Here is a 21,464-nt window from a genome sequence, read left to right on the forward strand (position 1 = left end):
TTAAGGTTATTCCCACTCAAATTATACCTATAATTCAAACTTATGATAACCTACGTGCATTATTATGCATTTACTGTAATTAAATACTATCTATCATTTATTTGCCCAAACTCTCTAAATGATTTAAATCCTTTTGTAAATCAGCAGCATCCTCTTAACAACTAGCAGCATACAAAACCTTAATATCATCTGCACATTTAAGTAATTCATTGAGTATTCCTTTATCTATGCACTAAGACTAAGCCCTGAGGTTCCACTTTGACTGAACTCTATTTGTAACAACCCTCTGTTTTCTTCCATCCAGCCACTCCATCAAATTTGCTAACTTATCCTCTACACCTTTAGAGATAAATTTTTACAAGCCTTTTATGTGACACCTTGTTAAATGCTTTCTGAAAATCCACATACATAAAATCTACACCCTTATCCTCATCTACATAACCAATAACCTTTTCAGAGAAGATCGAACTATTTGTAAGACATCATTATCTCTTACTGAAACCATGTTGACTATTGAGTGAAGTTCTAAGTCTAGATCTTGTTAAATTACTTTACAAATCATCTTTTAACAGACTTTTAAAAAATCTTCCCACAACTGATATAAGATTAATGGGTCTCTAATCACTGGGAGAATTTTTATCACCTCCTTTCAAAAGGAGTTGCATTAGTTAACTTCCAATCCTCTGGTACCCGCCCACTATTCAAGGACTGACAAAAAATAGTAGTGAGTGGCTCACATATCCAATCTTTAACCTTCTTCAAAACTCTTGGGGAACTATTCTCTGGTCTAGAGCCTTATCGTTTTTCAAACTTCCCAATTTTTTCGTAACCACCTCAGAGTTAATCCAGTCACCTTCTTGTATCTTATTTCCATCTGTCAGCTGTTTAAGAATACTGTTTAAATCTTCTTTAGTAAAAACATAAACCAAAGCACAATTTAATAACCCGTCTATATCATAATCATTAGATACTAGCCTTCCTTTATTATCCATCAAGTGTCCTACCCTCATTCTAACCTTTTGTTTACCCTTAATATATTTAAAGAAATCCTTACTATTAATTTTTAGCCAACCTTTCTCACATATCCTTTTTGATGTCCCAGTTTCCTCTTTCACCAACTTTTCTGATCTTCTACAATCTTCTAAGTCTCCTGTTATACCAGTCAATTTAAATTTCTTACGCTTTTCTTTATTTCTTAAACTCCTTATAAGCCAAACTGTTTTTTTTATTGCAGCTACCATTTTATTTCCATGAAGAATATGTTTACCTTGAATATTTCGAAATTATCTTTAAAAAATTTACACATCCGATAAGAGTCCCCAAATAAGACCGATAAACTCCTAATGGACGAAGTTCTAATACATAATATTCCTTCTTCAGTGCCTGGAGCGCCACCTATGAATGTAAAAGCCATCGCTACAGGCCCTAACTCCATCAAGGTGACGTGGGAGGTGAGAACTGTATTTTATCTACACCAATTTATTAACAAACTTGTGATTAGCTTTAGAAAAGAAAACTCCAACAAAACTATGGGCCAAAATTTTGTCCACAAAAGAATAATACGATAACTGCAGTTCTTCTAGTTGTTGACTCTTTATGGTACTATTAATCGTCTACCCAAACAAATCCATATTTCCTAATCACATAGAAAGCTCGTGGGTTTTTGTTATTTGTATAGTTCATAGAAATTATAGCTTGAATGTCGAAAGCCGTCGAAGTATTGGAAAATAAATAGGTGTAAAAGTTGTTATAAAAATAGTTAACTCCATTTGTTTTCTTCCCTTTATGTACTTCTCAATCTGTACATTGTGGCTCAAATTCATAAATGTGTAAAAATAGTATTTCAGGTCAATATTTCTATATTTCTCCCATAAGTCACTGCTCGATTGGATTTTCGTTGATATTAGAACTCATCAGTTGGGCTGAACTACGAGAGAGAGAAAACATTCTTTGAAACTCTCTCTCTCTCTCTGTGAGTGTGAAGCGTTACAGTAACATTTTTTTTCTGCGTTTAAACGGCAATTCTTTGTTATACTACATACACAAATTGCGTTTCGTAAAATTATTTCTCTATTGTAGTCCAGCTCGTTGGTGAGTTCTGAAATTGAACAAAAAGCTTATTGGACAATGATTTGTGGGAAACGATATATAGATTTTAAATGCTATTTTTGCAAATTTCTGGATTTGAGTCACAATAAACGAACTAAGAGAAATGTGGGGGACCTGCACTTAACGTATTTTTATAAAAAGTGGTAGTTCGGAAGATTTTGTTTCTAATATCATGTAGATTCTCTTGTTACATTAAGTTACACCTGTCTGTCTAGCCCCCACGACTGGAACTCTGGAATGGTTCAATTAAAGGATACTATATCGGATACACCATATTATCGTCTTCAGAACCAGCAATGTACAAGACAGTTGAGTTGAAGGGTGACGTAAGAGACTTGGAATCTCATTTAACGAATCTGCAACGTTCTCAGCTATATTCTGTGTCAGTTCAAGCATTCAACAATAAAGGTGCTGGCCCGATGTCTGAGAAGGTGGCGGTTAAGACTCTTGCAGATGGTAAGTTGTAAATGATTAGAAATACACATATAGAAAGACTGCATACTTAACATTGACCAAGTACAACTCAGTCACCATCGAACTCATTCTGGGCCATGTACAACCCAAGAACTAACTTATTAACTCTAAGCCAAGTACAACCCTACCTTACCCACTGTAAGTACAACCTAATAACTACATAACTCAATCTAGGCTAAGTACAGTCCGAGTACTATCTAACTCGCTCTAGGCTAAATACAACCCGAGAACTAAATAACTCACTGTTAACTACGTATATTCTGTAGAATTAGGCCTTTAAGTCACAGTTAGTTTGCCTTTAGTCAAAAACAGAATAAATCCGTAAAACATACATTGAATCGTTGTATACTCAGTACGCTGAATAATGTCGAATAATAAATTCGGTGTAATGCTAAATATTATACAAACAAAATAATTAATTTCGGTTACTATATAGTGAATTAAAAGTGTCTGTAAAACCTCATGAAAGAATTTATTGCTTATTGAAAAGTAACAACATTTACTAAGCATAAATTTATCTCATCCAAGAATGTTATTAGCAAATTTACTGACATCGTATTGAAATGTCAGGTCCTATCTTACCAATAAATCCTTCTGTTTTAGGGGTGTTTTCATTATTCATAGTGGCGAGTAAAGCAGATTACAAAATAAAATATTAACAGATATATTTCAACGAATAACAATCAAGTTTAAATGACTAGATCTATAAAATGTAACTTTTGATATACAAGTAAAATATTATAAGAGGTGTGTGTGTGTGTTTTCTTATAACAAAGACACTTCGGACTATCTGATGGAAATCAAACCCCAGATTTTAGCATTGTAAATCTGTAAATTTACCTCTATCTGAATAGGGGGCATTCTGATAGGCTAGGAGCTGCATTAATGTATTTTTTAAAAATAAAACAACATCTAATCATACGAGTTTCTAAACCGAAACTATTTACTATGTAATTACTCAACTTTGATTTACAAGCTTGTTGTGAATCACTAAAGAATACGGTCGCCGCCAGCTTCTTCCCAGCGAGGGGACTGAGGGGGGCTTGAGAAAAAATCGAGAAAGTACACATATTTTAGTTTTTAGGAAATAAACCATCTTCAATGTTCCCCGCTGGGACAGCACAAGTCTTCGGATTTACAAAGCTAAAATCAGGGATTCAATTCCCCTCGGTGGACACAGTGGATAGCTCGATGTGGCTTTGCAATAAGAAAAACACACATCACACCAAATTCAATAGTTAAAACACATCTAGACAACAAAGTCATCCACAAACTATCGCCAAAAAGTTTGACATACAAGATAAACAGGGTAGGGCTAAGCACTCTTCCTTAGCGTACGTCCTCCTCCGCAGTGCAGTACTCCAAGAAGGTGCTCTTAACATTTTCCAGAAAGTTAGAAACCTAATAAATAAATTCTATGGGAAGTTCTAGTCGACAGTCTGTCTCTGAGTCCATTGTGTCAGGCTTTATCGAACTTTTATATATTTTTTGCGACACTTGTACATTGTTTTTTTTATATATTAAAGCTGTGTATTATTTATTCCGTTAATCTTATGAGATTATCTTTTGTTTGTCTTGTCATTCGGAAGCCTTTTTGGATTTGCAGGTGTAACAGATTACAAAATTGTAACTTACAATTACAAAACATTGATTTAGACCATAATGTTCTAAATCATTCAATTTCATAATTACAAAGCGATAACTGATTTAGACCGCAACGATATGTTTATTTATTCTACTTACCAGTTACAAACATTTATTTCAACCACAATAATATTCTAAATTATCCTTTAACGATTACAAAACTATGATAAAGACCACAATAATATTTTAAATTACTCTCTCTCTCTGACAATTATAAATACCGATTTAGACTAAAAATATCAGGATATAATTCTCTAAGGTGCTGAAAATTGGTAGAGTTACCTATTTTACACATTTTATTAAGTTTTAAACGTAGTTTTATTAGATTTAAAACTTACTTCCCACATAGTTTAGAGAACACTTATATTGGCAAAAATCCCTAATCTATCTTTAAGATTTTTATATTATTATTTTGTAATATATTTTTAGTACCACCTACGGCACCAAATATAAAGATTGTCTCGACTACGACGACATCTATCACCTTTACCTGGACTCATCGAAGAACATTTGGAAGTTCGGTTACTGGTAAAATACTAGTTTTAAATTTAAAAAAATAATATATTTAAATTGGGTATGTTCACTTAAAGAAAGAGACAAAACCTTACTTAATAAAGATTATAATATTCTCCAAACTATGTAGCGGAAAGAAAGCGATTACAAAAGTTAACACGTAATGAAATTATTGAACGTACATAACACCATTGTGCCTCGAATCTTGGATTATTCGATTCGTATATCAGCCCGATAATCACTAGGCCATGTCAAAACCTTTTAACACGTTCAAAAAATAAAAAATTATAATAACCTTACTTAACACACGTGCTTAATATAATCTTATTTCTCATCCGTGTTATCTTTAAACAAACAAAATGTATAACTGTCTTAACTTCTATTTAGGCTACTGTTAGGTTGCTCGACTCGTAATCTGCAGCTCGTGGAATCAAAACCCGTCGCCAAATATGATCCCATTTTGATCATGAGAGCGTTAAGATGTGATACTCACTTCCAGTATTTATTGATGAAGTAGCAACCAAACAGGTGGTGTTTATTAACTGCCTTTCCCTCTGGTCTGTAAGTTAAAAATTAGGTACGGATAGCATGGATAGCCCTCAATATATGAAAAAAAAAGAAAGAAAAAATCCTGCATTTAAACCCAACAGTTTTAATTATCTCATTCAGATAAGAAATGTATAAATGTTCCTTTGTACCAGTATATCTGGAATTAAACATTTTCTTTAGTAGTTATCATTTACAACAGTCAAGATCTCCACATGACTCAGCAGCAATACTGAAACACAGCAATTTCGAAACCTAAAATACATGGCTTGATCCCTTTAAATATCGAATCGCATAGTTTTGTGCTTAACAACAAATAATGTCCAGTGTTGCTTATAAACAGAGCGATTTATAATAGACTAGCAGATACCAGCAAGACATTTGTGTTCATATTAGTGTTTTGATTGCTATATATTTAGTTGAATACAGGAGTTATAGAATAATACAAAATTATTCTAATCGCAGGCACCAAAATATTGTCATACTATAATTCTTCTGTCGGTACGGCTAAGTACAGTGCAAGCACCTGTCTGCGCCAAAGTGGTGAAAAACTGAACGTAAAAGTCACTATAACTGCTTTATGGATGAAGGGCTAACAAAAATGGTCCTTTTCTATTATAATAATACTTAGTTTTTTCTGTCGTGATAATCATCACGCACCTATATAATTACCAATGCGCTCACATATCACTTCTGTAACAGACATATAAACAAACGTATTATAATATAGATTATGATAATAATGTTTGATTTTCATTAATAACACAAATTATATTATTGTTAGTTATTGTGACGAAATATGCAACAATGTTTGTTTGAGTTTATGGTTTCGTTCGCTACACGTCCCAAACTTTGAAATGATAAACTAAAGGGATGGCAATTAGTGAACATTATCCACCGCTAACTCTTGAGCTACTAATTTACTGTACCCCGCTGGGACAGTGGTAAGTCTTCGGATTTACAACGCTAAAATCAGGGGTTCGACTCTCCTGTGTGGACACAGCAGATAGCCAGATGTAGCTCTGCTATAAGGAAACACAAACTATTTTAACACCAAATAAACCAATTAACCGTTGTCTCTTTAACGAACTACGTCCATCACTAAATTAGGCCTACATTATGTTATTTGTTTCACTCTTCGAAGAAATAATGATAAGCTGTAAATTTGGCGAAACTATTCTGTTGCACAGGAAGTAACGAATCAAAGATAAATAAGACCTCTTCAGGGAAATTCACATTTTGTTGAATAAAATAAATTAACACTTAAATAATAACTTATTAATTTTACTATTGTTTATTTCATCTGGTAATAGAATACGTTTTGTACTACCGTGAAGAACATAAGATCTGGATCGAGATTACAGTGGTATCTAAACCAGAAGATCACATCTACACACTCAGTGGACTGGAATGTGGCACTAGGTATCAGCTATATATGGTATCCACTAACAGTGTCGGTAGGAGTGAGCCTAGTGAGATTTTAACGGCACGGACAGATGGCGCTGGTGAGAAAAATAGCTTTAAACATTATTATTTTAATATGTGTTCACGTAATATTATTTATAACTTCCGAGCTATATACCGATCAAACAGGTTATTTTAAGGCAATCTTAAAAAGGAAAAGCGTTCGCAATAAACTTATAATCTGTACAGTGTTACAGCTTTTAAAATACAGATAGGTTGTAATGCTAGAAAAGCAACATTAACAGCAGATATGACATAAACGGTTTTTTAATGATAATTAAGCCTTATCAGCATGTAAAAGGAATATACAAAGGATAAAGTTTAGAAAGCCCATCTTTAACAGCGGTGTTTGTCAACTTTTCGGGCAAAACTACTCTTGAATTAACCTTTACCAACGAATGCTGGGATTGATGAACACTTTACAACGCCACCCACGGTAAAATTATACGAGCTTGTTCGGTGCTGGGTTTTGGTATTCCGCAACCACCAGGTTTTGAGTTCAGCTCCATAATCATCAGAACATGCCAAATCCTATAGAAAATTTTGAAGGGAACCATGAAATATTTGTTCTAACCATGTTACAATAGTCACTTTTAGCTAAATTTTTCTCGGAAACCGTAGAATATTTTGAATTAAACTTTTAATTGGTTCCGTGTTTTATGTTTTGCACTAGTCTAAGTAGCATTTGCTCGATGAGGCATTTATTTGATCAATTACTTAGATATAAAATAACATTTTAGTTGTTTCGAAAGAAAAAAAAAACATGCCGTAATTAGAATTGTTATGAATAATTATCAACCAACTTAACTAAACCATCATACAAAATGCTGACCAACACGTGATATAAAGACAAAGTTGTTTTTTTTCTGTTTCTCTCGGCTCAATTTGTAACGGCTACAAAGATGTCAAGTAATAGTTATTTCCACCGGTAGGGGTTAAGTCACGATTATTAGCTACTCAAGTTTACCTAAATTAATAATTAAATGTTAATTATTTTACATTATAAGCTGTAAGCGCGCATTTCAATGCCAAATACCTATAGTCGTAAAATAAACATACACTGCTGCTTCATCTATATTACTACTAGTTAGGTTTGCTCAATTTTGAATCCAAGGGTTTAATGTTTCCGGCGCGTTGTCGTTAAGACGCTCTCCGCATTCCCTGACTTTGGATGCGTTATAAGAGTGACGGTCAAAAATTCCATTATTCAATTATTGTACTTCAAGAGTTGACGGGCCCGACATGGCCAGGTGGTTAAGGCACTCGGCTCGTAATCCGAGGGTCGTGTGACGGTCAATCCCACTATTCGTTGGTAAAAGAGTAGCCCAAGAATTGGCGTTGGGTGGTGATAACTAGCTGCCTTCCCTCTAATCTCACACTGCAAAATTAGGGACGGCTAGCGCAGATAACCCTTGCGTAGCTTTGAGTGAAATTCAAATCAAACCAAACCAAAACCAAAAGTTGACGATAGGAACTGCTAACTAGCTACTTACCCTCTAGCATACCAGTTCGGATTAGGGACAACTACCACGAATATCCTTTGTTTAGCTGTGCACGAATTTCCGAAACAAAAACAGAATATTATCCTTTCTATACACTTCTCACAGGATACCACGAATATCCTTTGTTTAGCTGTGCACGAATTTCCGAAACAAAAACAGAATATTATCCTTTCTATACACTTCTCACAGACACGTTTTATGAACATTTGAATGTTCATATTAGGCAACTTGACATGTATCACACTATTTATTTCAGAAACTCTAATTACATTAATTTAACGAATAATTTAATAATTGCTAGTGAAACTTTATACAGTAAAAATAGATGGTTTTATCAATAAAACGAACTTGAAAAACATCAAACCATTTTGATGTTATTTTTATGCAAGTTTGATCTTCCATATTGATTTAAAATGTTCAAAATAATAAACCCCGCGTTTATATTTCATTACGCACTTAGTTCATATTTGTTTTGTCTTTCCTTGAAACTGCAATACATTTCAACGAACTTTACGTAGCAATTAATTTGCTAATTTCTAACGGCCAAATTTTATTAGTGTGGAAAAGGTCGTAATTTACACCGAATGTAATTATTTTTTTTATCCTAATTTACCATCTCTAACAAAGACAAGGCTTGAATTTCGTTGGCTAAACATGGGATAAGATCTGATGACGCTTCCCTAATGTCCCATTTCCCCTTAAAGGTTAATCAAACTACTAATGGTAATTATTCCCTTCGGGAATATCACTAGAATAATAGGAGCTGTTATAGATGAACTAGAATCTTAAGTTTTCTCTTCTTCGTAGAATTAGAAACAAACACTTATAATAAACATGAAAATATCAACTGGACGCCACTCTCAAGTTAAAGATTTGATATACAAACTGCAGTATTGGATTAAACAGAAATAGCCCTCTCCTTTCTTACATTAAATATATATTTTGTTATAATTTAGCACCCCTGTCTCCATCAAAAGAAGATTTTATACAGCGTGACGTCACTTTTGTTAAGCTTAATTTATTGTCTTGGCAAAGTGGTGGCTGTCCAATCAATGAATACTCCATAAAGCTGCGAAGGAAACCCATGTCTCATTGGACAGTACTCAAAGATCACGTGCCTTCTAGCCAATCACAATACGTGTTACAACGTCTCACACCAGGAAGTTGGTACGATCTTCAAGTGACCGCTTACAGCAGTGCAGGGGCAACAGAAGCTATGTATGAATTTCAAACTTTCAACGTTACGTTCGAAGGTAGAATATCCATTAAGTAATTTCATATTAATTTTTGTCCCTTTAACTATATATGATTGTGTCCTTGTTAATTTTTACCTATACATAACGTTATCCTCTTTCCATTTTTACCTATACACCATGTTGTCCTCCTTCATTTTACCTATACATAACGTTGTCTCCTTTCAAATTTTACCTTACATAATGTTGTCCCCTTTTTGCCTGCATATAATATTTTGTAACCGTTTTGCAATTTTCTATTATTACTTTGAAAAAGGTTTTTTAATCTTGACATCAATAGATTTTAATTAGGTCCCCCGCTGGCACAGCGGCAAGTCTATGGATTTGCTACGCTAAAATCAGGGGTTCGATTTCCCTCAGTGGGCTCAACAGATAGCCCAATGTGGCTTTGCTGTAAGAAAACACATTTTTTGTGCAATATTTTTGTTTTTCCTAATTATGAAGAGAGCACAATTCTTTGAAAATAGTTTATTAATTTTATTGTTAGATCGAATCTATATAAAAGAACTTTCAATTTCTTATATTACTGTATAGATACGATTGTTACGGTCTTTTTGGGAATCGAAATAATAATAAAAAAATAAAAAAACTGTAAAAATTAAAGTTTAAACTATGTTTTATACAACAGAAGCTGTTCCCGATTTCTACACGGTTGTACCAACGCCTGCGCAAGTGGAATCTAATTTTCCCTTTCTCTTGGACATCACAATAATCGTTCCTATTGTTACATCTGCTGTCATTGTTCTCATTATCATCATTGTAGGCTGTGTCTTATGTCGGCGTCGCAATTCTCATTACAGTCCAAGCAGTGGTATGTTAAGCGTTTATTCTTGTTGCTATAGTAATAATTATTCGGGTTAATTGTTATCACCATGGTGATGATTATTCGCATTCATTGTTGTCGCCGTGGCAGTAATTGTAAGCGTTCGTTGTTGTAGCCATGATAATCATTATTCGGGTTAACTATTGTCGCAACACTAATAATTATTCGTGTTCGTTATTGTCGCCATGGTAATAACAATTGATATTAATTATTAGGTTACAAGCGCTCTATGAAGACGAAGCGAGATCTATAGATCAGTGTTTTTTGTGTGATGATTCATCACAATAAGACCGATAATCATTTCTTTTATAAATATTTTTTCATGCGTTTCCTGTAAGTAGAAAATAATAGCAACTCGAGTGTTCACAAAGTGTATCTTTAGTTCTATCTGGTTTGCAACAAACAAAGACAGGTAACAGATATTTTTTTAAAATTATTATTGGTCTTATTTTAATGTAATATTAAATATAAAAACAATAATTCATTGTTTTCTACTTTCACCAACTTCCTCGACATAATGGTTATTCATGACGTCCTAGTAATAACAATTATTTTTCGTGTTTGTTGTTATTGTCGTGGGCATGACTATTTTTAGCTGAGTATTATTAAACAGTACATGGTTATTAACAGATGCAGGCAAAATACATAGCATTAAAATATTGAACATAGAGTTAATAATAGTATATACAGCTCAAATAGTCACCAGCAAAATAAACAGCACGTAATTATATAAAGTAGAACAGAGCACACATTGCCCATTGTGTAGCTTTGTGCTAAATTCAAAACAACAACAACAACAGTAAAGTAGAAACATTAAATATACAACAGCAAAAATATCTGGATAGTTTATTAATACCTTTTTTTTTTGTTGGAGTAACTTCGTTATTTCTTGAATCTTACAATTTTTAAGAACATTATTTTAAAACATAGCTAAAACGCTTTCGCAACTTCTTAAACCGAGTGATAATAATCGTAGAGCTTCACATAAACTACCATAAACTCTCTAACAACATATAATTTGCCTTTATTTTCTTTCATCCCAGATGGTTCTGGAAGTTCCCAGTCTAAGATGAGACGGGGCATTGAAACGATGGCAATGAAAGAGATTGATGGTTCTAACGAGCATGGCTGTACAGCTGGAGGAGTATCAAGTGATGACGGAACTCAGAGATCATCATCTTCAAACAGCCATTCACGTCCTGTTTCATCTGCACTCGTTGCTGCTGGTGGTAAGCCACTGTATCAGGTATCTCGCTACGATTAGGCTTAGCATAAACCTCACAAATATTACTGGTACTAGTGCAACCAAAGTTTAGGGTTAACGTAAAACCCATAAATATTACTGGTAGCCAAGTTGTACGTCTGCTGTTTTTATCCATTTACAGATTTCTATCATCTATGCCTTTTGGTTTACTTTACACAATCATAATATGTTTAAACAAATGTGTAATTGTTCAATATGAGCACAGAAGAAGCCAACGTACCACATCGAGACGACCGTTTCCGGAAACGAAAAACCAAATATTATATTATTAGCTGATCGATAATTTGTTACTGGGCTGCAAAATAGGCAACAACACGTTAACAAATTCTTACGTTAAGCCTATTTCACATGTCACACTTCCGTCTGTCTTGACAGTGTTGTCAATAACATTAATTTCTATCAGTGACCAGTTGTTTATCACGTATTCTGTAACCACCAGGTCTGTCCCACGACCAGGAACTGCACCCCTATGCCTTGCCCTATGACACCATAGCTGTTCCAGATTACCACGTTAGTCAGCCCAGCACCTCTACCCCTCGCACTTTGAACCGACGTTGTGGAGACACAAGGGGAGACAACGTATACGTAAGCAGGCAGGTAAACTTAACCTTAAGCAATATTAGTATTAGCTACAGCAATGCAATTATATTATCTTCTGAAAAAACAAACTTATAATAAAATTGGAAAAAAATTGCTATAGTTCTAGTATAACAGTAATATCATCTTTATTAAATAACTTGACTGTTAACCAAGAAACCAACTACAAATACTGAAGTCTTCTGATGGCTGATGGGTTATGATAATAAAACTTCTGGTTCGATCCCGGTAGCGAACACAGCATAGATTTCAAGGCTACTAAAGTTATTTGTCACCGTCTTCCGAAGGAAAGACAGCCAGTTATTGACTAGCACTCACATTAAGAAATCGACTGTCGTTCTTATAACGCATCCACCACTTGAAACGTATGGAATATTTTAATGTATAGCAGAAAATGTAATTCAGTTCACTAGCTCCAAGATTCAAGTCTATCACAGCAAAGCAACGCCCGAATACATTACGGAGAAGACTATTTCGTCAATCTATTAGTATGTTACTCACTGTTCGTTTGTCGTAAGAAACACTCCAGTAGACATTTTGTACAACTTATTAAAATCTTATCAAATATTTTTTAAAGGTCTAACGTTAGGTCGTAGAATAACATCATAAGTTTATTTACTGATAGTATTAAGTACAGTAAAAAGATTAGCCCAAACTAAATCAAAGCAAAAAATACTTTCATAAGTTACGATATTAATTTACTTCTTTAGCGAATACAGGCAGTAATTAACAAAGGTTTAACTAATTAGGCCTAAGACAAGTGAACGTAACATATTTCAGTGTCTGCTATTAGAATTATTCCGTATTATTCCATAAATCCTATATTTAAAGAAGTATTGTTGCAAAAAAAAGAACTAATTTGGTCACAGCTGTTTTGCCGATCCTTTATAGTTTCAAAATAGTAATTGCTTATCTCGTTTTAAATAACGAATTATATCACACAGTCATCACATTTCTTTCAAAATAATTTAAGATTGTGCTTCACTTTGCTCCATATAGGAATTATAGGGCTAGATACGTATACACTCTTGGATAGAGTGCACTAGGTTATAAGTTAGTTTTTGTTTATGAATAAAAAAATATATTTTATGTGTTTTCTTTTAGCGTTAGGCTTAATGCTTATTTCTAAATCCATGACGGAAGAGAATTAAATTTTTCGGGTGTCTGAAATTGGCATCTTATTGTAAAGATAATCCGTTCGTCAAGAAAAACATTATAATCATAGGCAGTAAATGGGTCCTTTGTTTAGGAAGAATCAGTCCGTGCCCCGAAATGAATCAATCCGCTTCAATCTCTTTCCTTCTATACATATATAGAATTGGTGAAAACAAAGCCCCGTGAGGGATGCTTTATTTGAGAAGGCCTAGCTTCTTATACCCGGCTTAAATCTTTCATTGTTCTACTTTGATCTTATTGAGTTCGAATTTTTCTTTTTGTCAAAACCCTCTATTAGTATGTTAATTGCATATTGTATAGATGTGTTTTTGTACCTCGTGCATAACTATATGTTTTATGATGATATAGAAAATAACATATTTATCAAATTACTTCGTTCAACTTTTTTACACTTTCGTTTTCGAATATGTCCTGAATACCTACTATTTTCTAGATTTTACTACTTAGCATTTATTACAACAATTCTGTTATACAGAGGGTAGGTGACGTGAGTACTGTATTGTTTGGTTATTTGATTTGGTGTTTTATGGCACAAAGTAGCTAGGTTATCTGCGCCAAACATCCGGTAAAAAGTTAAAGTAAATTTAGTAAAATTCATAAAATGAAATTAAGGTAAAACAAAACAAAGTCAATAAAACAACATAAATAACATAAAACCAAATAGATGTAACATCTAGTCTACAACGTTAAGAGAAAAACTACAGTAATACAAGTTGTAAAGAATTTTCTATAGCATAACTGTAATTATCATAACTCTCCAGGAAGACTAACAGGTAAATACAAAAACCACCATCAGTCACCTGAAGTTGGCCTTTTCAGTCCTGGTTCCGAGTTATTTGACGTTATGGTCATTTTCAAAAAGTAATAAAAGTTTTAAAAGACATGTAGCAAACCTTTACTAAAAATTCACCAGGATAACTAACGGGTAGTTCAAACAGCAGCGTCAGTCACCTGATGTTGGCCTTTCCAGTCTTGGTTTCGAATATTTTGAAGTTACGGCCATTTTCTAATTTCAAATTGAACTAGATGGACTGTGATTCTTAAAAGGGGATCACATTAAAAAAGGTCTAATGTATAAATTAAAAAACTTAAATGGCATTAAAAAGTTTAATGGTTTTAAAAAACTAAAAACATTTCCAAGGTGAACAGTGTCACCATCACCAATAACACTGTCTAAGGTTATGGACAAACACTGGGATACAACATGTTTAAAATGGTGTCGTCGTTGAGAGTCGTAACGATGGCAAGAAAGTAAAATGCGACTTATTGTGATCTGAGTGTTACACAAACTACACACTGGTGCATCAGTTCCAGATAAAAGAAAAAGATGAGTTAAAAAACTATGATCAATGCGTAGTCTAGTTAGAACAACTTCCTCTTTCCGATCCTTACGGAAGCAAAACGGCCAAAGTCCAATATAAGGTTTTATTTGGAAAAGCTTATTTTCACGTTGCTCACTTCAAGTCGACTGCCAGCTGACACGGAGCCGAGCCTTGAATACAGGACCATAGTCCATGTATGGAACAGGCACAGCGGTGGTAGTGCCAGAGCAGTTAGATTTAGCGCAGTGTCGGCGAGCTCGTTCCCTCGAATAGCAACGTGGCCCGGTATCCAGAAAAACTGGATAAAAGTAGATGTTAAAAAGAAATGGGCCAGTCGGTTTTGAATATCGGCAAAAACGGGGTGTGAACTAACGTGAAGCGATTCCAGTGCCAGTAGAGAACTGAGTCAGAATAAATAGTACAGTTTGAGTACTGCTTAGCTTCCATGTGATCCAGGGCAAGAGAAATGGCGTACAGTTCGGCAGTAAACACAGAAACTGTAGAAGGGATTCTGTGTGCAATCACTGAAGCACAACAAACTATGGCAGAGCCCACACAGTCACCTGATTTCAATCCATTTCTATAAATAGGAATGAAAGGATGGTTTGAACCAAAATGAGCAATGGCAGATCGTCTGTTCTGAAAACATATGGCCCGCCGAGGAAGGAAAACACAACCCCAGGTGGGATGCTTTAGTAGGAAATGAAGTTTAGAAGTGTATAGTAAAGACAAATGCAAACAGCAGAGGTGCAAAGAAGGTTCATGAGACTCTATATAAGCTCTGAACTGTGGAAGTGCAGAAAGCCTCAGTGCAGAGCCAAAGTCCTTGATGATGAATGGGGTCCAGCATCATTAAGGCCGAGGTAGAACCACTGATCAGTGATCCATAGTCGAGTTTCGATCGAATAACAGCACGATATATTTTTAGCATAGAACAACGATTTGCTGCCCAAGTGGGGGACGAGAGGACGTGGAGGATGTTCAGTGCTCTTGTACATATAACCCGTAGCTTCTTGATATGTGGTATAAAAGTCAGTTTACAGTAAAAGATAAGCTCCAAGAACTTTGTCTCAGGGACCACAGGCAGCAAAACTTCACCAATACGGAGTTCAAAATCAGGGTGAAAACCCAATCGGCAGCAAAATTGCATGCAAACGATTTTAGAGAGAGAGAGAAGTTAAAGTCGTTTGCTGTGGTCCACTTCAGTAAACAACTGAGGGCAGTCTGTAGCTGCCACTCAATATACTTCATGTTCGACGACTGACATGAGATGTGAAAGTCGTCGACATAGAGCCAGTTTGCAACAGTGACAGGGAGTTGTTCAGTGATGGAATTAATCTTTATATTGAAAAGTGTGACACTCAAAACACAGCCCTGAGGGACTCCAAGTTCCTGTAGAAAATATCGGGAAAATGTTGAACGCACACGAACTTGGAATCTCCTGTTCACTAAATATTTTTAATAAAAATGGGCAAATGGCCACGTAACCCATATATGTGGAGGTCTCGCAAAATGCCATACCTCCATGTTGTATCATAAGCCTTCTCAACGTGAAAGAATATTGATACAAGATGTAGTTTGAGAAAGGCTTCTCTGATTGACGTTTCAAGTCGAATTAGGTGGTCCATTGTGGAGCGCTGTCGTCGGAACCTACACTGGGTGGGCGAGAGGAGGTTGTTTGATTCGAGGAACCAAACAAGACGAGCATTAACCATAGTCGCTAAGGTCTTACAGAGACAGCACGTCAAAACAATTGGACGACAGTTTGAAGGAATCTTGGGATCCTTCCCAGGCTTAGAAAAAGGTAGGATAATAGCCTGGTGCCAGGCATCAGGAAAAACATTATCCTGCCAAATCCGGTTAAAAACAATCACAAGAACAGCAAGAGAAGCAGGAGATAGATGGCGCAGCATTTTATAGTGTACAATATCAGGTCTAACTGATGTACTGCCAGACCGATGAAGGGCCAGTTTGAGTTCCACCATTGTAAAGGGACAATTATAGTCAAAGAGACAATTAGCTCGAAAGAAAAGAGGTGATTGCTCTGGCTGAGTCTTGATGGCCAAAAGGTGGAGGATGAAGCAGAAATGCTAGATACCCAACAAAAGCTTTCACCTAGAGTATCGGCGATACTCCAGGTATCAGCGACTTTCTGGCCATCAGAGAGAAAGATCGAGAGGGGAACAGAATTATATTGCCCACTGACCTTTCGAATCTTGTCCCATATGACTTTGGAACTGGTGATAAAAGATATGCTGGTTGTGAACTTAATCCAAGATTCTTTCTGGTTTTGACATCTTACCTACCAAAAATGTGCACAAGTCTGCTGGAAAGCGATGTGGTTCGAGAGTGTGGGATATCTATGGAAATTATCCCTGGCCCGTTTTTGAGCCTTCCGTGCCATGTGGCAGACAGAATTCCACCACGTATGAAGATATCGTAGAAAACGTGTCGAGGTTTTAGGAATACATTGAGCAGCTGCTTGTATAATACAGTCAGTTACTAATACCACACAGCCGTCTACTGATGGCTTACAGACGATGGCAGGATCAAGTTCTACAAGAGCAATGAAAGAGGACCAGTTTGCATGATCCAGCTTCCACTGGGGCATGCGGATTGGGTGGCATTGACTACGGCCAGTCTCTCTCAAAATTATAGGAAAATGATCACTGCCTCGTGGGTTATTGTCAACCATTCATGAAATGTGGGACAATAGTGAAGGGGAACAAATTGAGAGATCAACAGCAGTGAAGGACTGACTAGATGCATGAAAATTAGTAGAAGAACCAGTATTGAAAAGAGAAAGGTTGTGATCAGAGTATATGCTCTACAGAGCAACCCCTCCTATCAATATCAGCACTTCCCCAGAAGGGATGATGTCCATTAAAGTCCCCCACGATTAAAAAGGGAGATGGCAACTGTTCAATGAGAGCATCAAGGCCTGATTGATCATAGGTCTCTCCAATCGACAGGTTGAGAGAACAAACAGTGATGGTATGACCCAAGGAAACATGGATGGCTAAGGCCTCCAAGGGTGTGTCGAGTGGCAAAGACATGGTGGGCACATGCTGATCAACCAAGAGTGCCACCCCTCCATGCACTCGTCCATCACACAGCCTGTCATTTCTGTACAAAGAAAACTGCCGAAAGGTGACTGTATCGGCAGGTTTCAGAAATGTTTTTGTAAGGAAAGACATATAGGATGGAAGGAAGCAATCGGTGGTTTGATGTCATCCAGACTAGAACGTAAACCTCGACAGTTCCATTGTATCAAGGTAGTCATTTTTATTTATGTGTAGGCGAATTGGGTGGCGAACCCTTCTGTTTATGACCATGTCTTTTTTCTTTACTGTCTTTATTCGAGGGAGGTCTATCGACCTCCATGGAACCTGACCTGGGTCGATTCGGCAGGTTTTTGCTGTTGGAAGAGGATACCAGCAACTGAGGACGTGAGCAAATGATCGTTTTGCATCTTAGGTTGGAGAAGAAGATGTATCCAAGGAAATGTCTGTACCCAGAACCACAGGAAGTGGATCTTGGGATTTGTTGGAATGCATGTAAGGGACAGAGGTGGGTGTTGAAGTTGATTCATCAACTTTTTTAACCATGCAGGTCAAATGACTTTTCATTTGTTTTGAGAACGATTCTTTTGGAAACACAGATACATTTGTCTGCACTCCTTCTGTAGTAGTGGAACGAAGTGCAGCAGCATACGTCCGAGATGAAGTGGTGGACAGCAACTTTCGAACCTCAGGATAAGTAATGTTTTGATTCGTCTTCAAACACTGCACCTCTTTTTCTTCCAACCATTAAGGGCAAAAACGAAAGTAGGACGGGTGAGAGTCATTGCAATTGACGCAATGAGGGTCCGTTTCATACTCATAGGCATCCCGGTCCTTGCTACTGCAACAAGCACACGTCAAGAAACCACGACGTGAAGTCTTTGAGGGACCGAATCGCTGGCACTGGAAACATCTGAGAGGGTTTGGAATGTATGGCCATACCTTGCAATTAAGATAACCTGTCTTGATGATGACAGGTGGACGTGGTGATGTAAATGTCAGAATGAGGATACTGGTCGGCATCATAATTCCATTTTTGTGAGTAGAGATATATCTCATTGCAGAAACTCCTCGAGTGTAGAAACTAGCGAGAATCTCTGACTCGGGGATGCTCTTTAAATCCCCCTCAACAATAACTCCTCGTGATGAATTCAAAGTAGCATGAGGTGTAACTTCAATATGTATATACACAATCACCTTTGAATGCGAGAGGAGTTCACTGTGTTGAGATGTGGATGTTTCCACCAATATGTCACCAGATCGAAGCTTTTTTACTAACTTTGGAGAGCCAGCATGTCCCTCTAGTCTCTTCTGAATGAAAAAGGGAGACATTTGCCCTACAGGTTTGTCTGAAAGAGAATGTAAAATAAGAAAATGAGGTACAACAGGTGTTACAGACGTTGAAGATTGCTGCTCAAAATCTTCAAGACGATGACGTTTACCTATGGACTGTTCTTCACTATTTTATTTAAGTTTTTTATTTGGAGGATCCATAATAAAAAAGGAATATTTCGGTGTCCACTGACCCCACCCACCATGAAGCCCTACGAGGGGACGCACTACAATGTCAAACAAGGATACTGCAGCAATGCCAGGGTTTCGTGAGCACTATACCCAAACACCAGCATCAGATACAATGTCCATAACACCTGTTGAGAACATCCAACACTGATACTTGGCTGACCATAGCCCAAGTGAACCAGCCGAATTACCCAAGGGGGGCACTCCAAGGCTGCCCATCTACAGGAATTCAAGGCCAAAGTGGTGTGTTTAGGTTGGACCCCTCAACCACCAGGATCATCTCCTCCCCTTCACGATTCGCCACGCATGTAAAACACGTGGGTGGATGTTAGATCCCAGAGGAGGTAAACTGAAAGAACAGAAACTCACCTGGGAAGTCCCCTCACCATGTACAGGAACCCACGCCAAAGGGACTGTATTGTTTAATACAGAATATTTCACACCAAGAAACACAAGGTCCAACTTCTCATACCCATCTATAATTCTGAGCTGACATACTAAAGGGAAAGAAGCTAATTGACAACATCACTTCTCAGGTTAGTCTTGTTTAGCCGAATAGTGGGATTTAATTGACACTTTAATAACGCACCCAATTCTCCAAAGTGCAGAAGTGCGGTTTTGCGAGAACGACACACTAATCACGAATCTACGGATTCACTATACAGGCACTCTAATCACTAGATCACTCCTGGTGCGAGAATGATAGATTACTATTCTCTTATTTGGTAAACAATAACTTCCTTGCATTTATTGGAATTTCTAGTTTCACGTCTTTTATTCCAGCCGTTATGACTGATGGTTTATATCCCTAAAAATCAGGTTTCGATGCCTGTGTCTGCTACTTTCTGCTTAATAACAAACATATATTGGAGATTCAATGTTTCAGTAGTCAGTGAAGTATAATTTGTTCAAATGAATTACAGATAAATAAATGAAACTGTTATCCGTATTTCATTTTATAACATGTGTTATTTTTCTTTATTTGTTGCAAGGTCTAATAATCCATTTTTAAAAGTAGTGCCGTCCTGATCGAGCCTACGAGGCCTTGAAGCCTGGTGTCCTTCCGCCATCAACAACAAGACCATTCATCTGTGGAAGAATTCATGAAGAATCAGACTGGCCATCATTCACATAAATTCGCTCCATAAAGATATGTTGATTTATTTTATTTTATAATAATTTATCAAATACAGCTTTATTAGATATACACATCGTTCATAGTCCACTTGATCCACTTTAAAAAAAAACGTGTGTAGTTTCACTGACATCTTTTAAGGCATTTAAATAGTTGAAGTCAATAGGCCGCGTCGTGACTGACTAAATAATGAAAGATGGGGCACAAGGACAAAATAACTGTAAAACAACTCTTTATAATATAAAAAGTGATTATGCCACAGCTCTACCTAGTGGAACTCACCAAAAGTTACAATGTTTTCTAGGACAAACTAAAATACATAATCACTATAGAAACATTATCATCTCCATACATTGTAACGTAACAGATCAATATAATAACTTTACGAGCCACATAAGCTTCGCCTATCTACTAAATATTCGATGGTTTTTCTCCATGGAATGAAATCCTACAAGAGCGTAAGGGTTCATCATACAGAAACAACTGTAGAACCTCTACTGTAAACTAACGGTTTAGAAGGATGGGAGAAAGAACAAGAAAACTCGAGTATTAGACATGTCTCCTACCCTTCCATAGCACTGGCTCTTTAATGGCAACCAATAAAATATGTTTTCAGCCTCATTTAACACTAGTGGCTCCATCTAGCAAAGTAGAGTGCCAGTATATTTCTGGTTTTGTTTACTGTTTTTGAAAGAAAAAACAAAGAATTTATTACAGGCACTCGATGGCGGTTTAGTCGCATTCAAAGTGGATTCTATTTAATGTGTATAACTGTTTGGTTTTCAAAGTATTCCGTTTGCGATTAATAAAAATATTGTATTATATGCGAATTAATAAAGCTCTTTATGGTAAAAGACCCTTGTTTTCGAAGGTAACTCAGAAAAACATGTTCAACAAAACTTATTATCTGGAACTTCTGTTATCAACAACTTCTTATAAAACTTAAGTTCTAGAAAGTTCATTGTTACTCAACTTGTCGCAATGGTTAATTTCTCAATCATACATTTTAAATCAATTCCTAAAAAGGTTTCACATCCAAAAACCCTCATTGTTACTGAA

General features: G+C 36.2%; 1 protein-coding gene across 2 annotated transcripts in view; it reads left to right on the forward strand.

Moving 5' to 3' along the window:
* LOC143257134 (cell adhesion molecule Dscam1-like) overlaps positions 1-21,227 on the forward strand; it is a 101,933-nt gene extending 80,706 nt beyond the window's left edge. Inside the window, exons 16-24 of one of the 2 annotated variants that reach the window (XM_076515416.1) lie at positions 1,381-1,451; positions 2,325-2,565; positions 4,657-4,755; positions 6,600-6,791; positions 9,209-9,505; positions 10,134-10,316; positions 11,372-11,557; positions 12,032-12,189; positions 20,286-21,227. In XM_076515416.1, the coding sequence (XP_076371531.1) occupies positions 1,381-1,451; positions 2,325-2,565; positions 4,657-4,755; positions 6,600-6,791; positions 9,209-9,505; positions 10,134-10,316; positions 11,372-11,557; positions 12,032-12,189; positions 20,286-20,288 (1,430 nt within the window). In that variant the 3' untranslated portion in view covers positions 20,289-21,227. The remainder of the gene's footprint in view (positions 1-1,380; positions 1,452-2,324; positions 2,566-4,656; positions 4,756-6,599; positions 6,792-9,208; positions 9,506-10,133; positions 10,317-11,371; positions 11,558-12,031; positions 12,190-20,285) is intronic. The other variant, XM_076515414.1, reaches the window with a different exon arrangement.
* Positions 21,228-21,464: the final 237 nt, after the last annotated feature.

The sequence above is a fragment of the Tachypleus tridentatus genome, chromosome 7 (assembly GCF_004210375.1).
Source record: "Tachypleus tridentatus isolate NWPU-2018 chromosome 7, ASM421037v1, whole genome shotgun sequence".
Classification (NCBI taxonomy): Eukaryota; Metazoa; Arthropoda; class Merostomata; order Xiphosura; family Limulidae; genus Tachypleus; species Tachypleus tridentatus.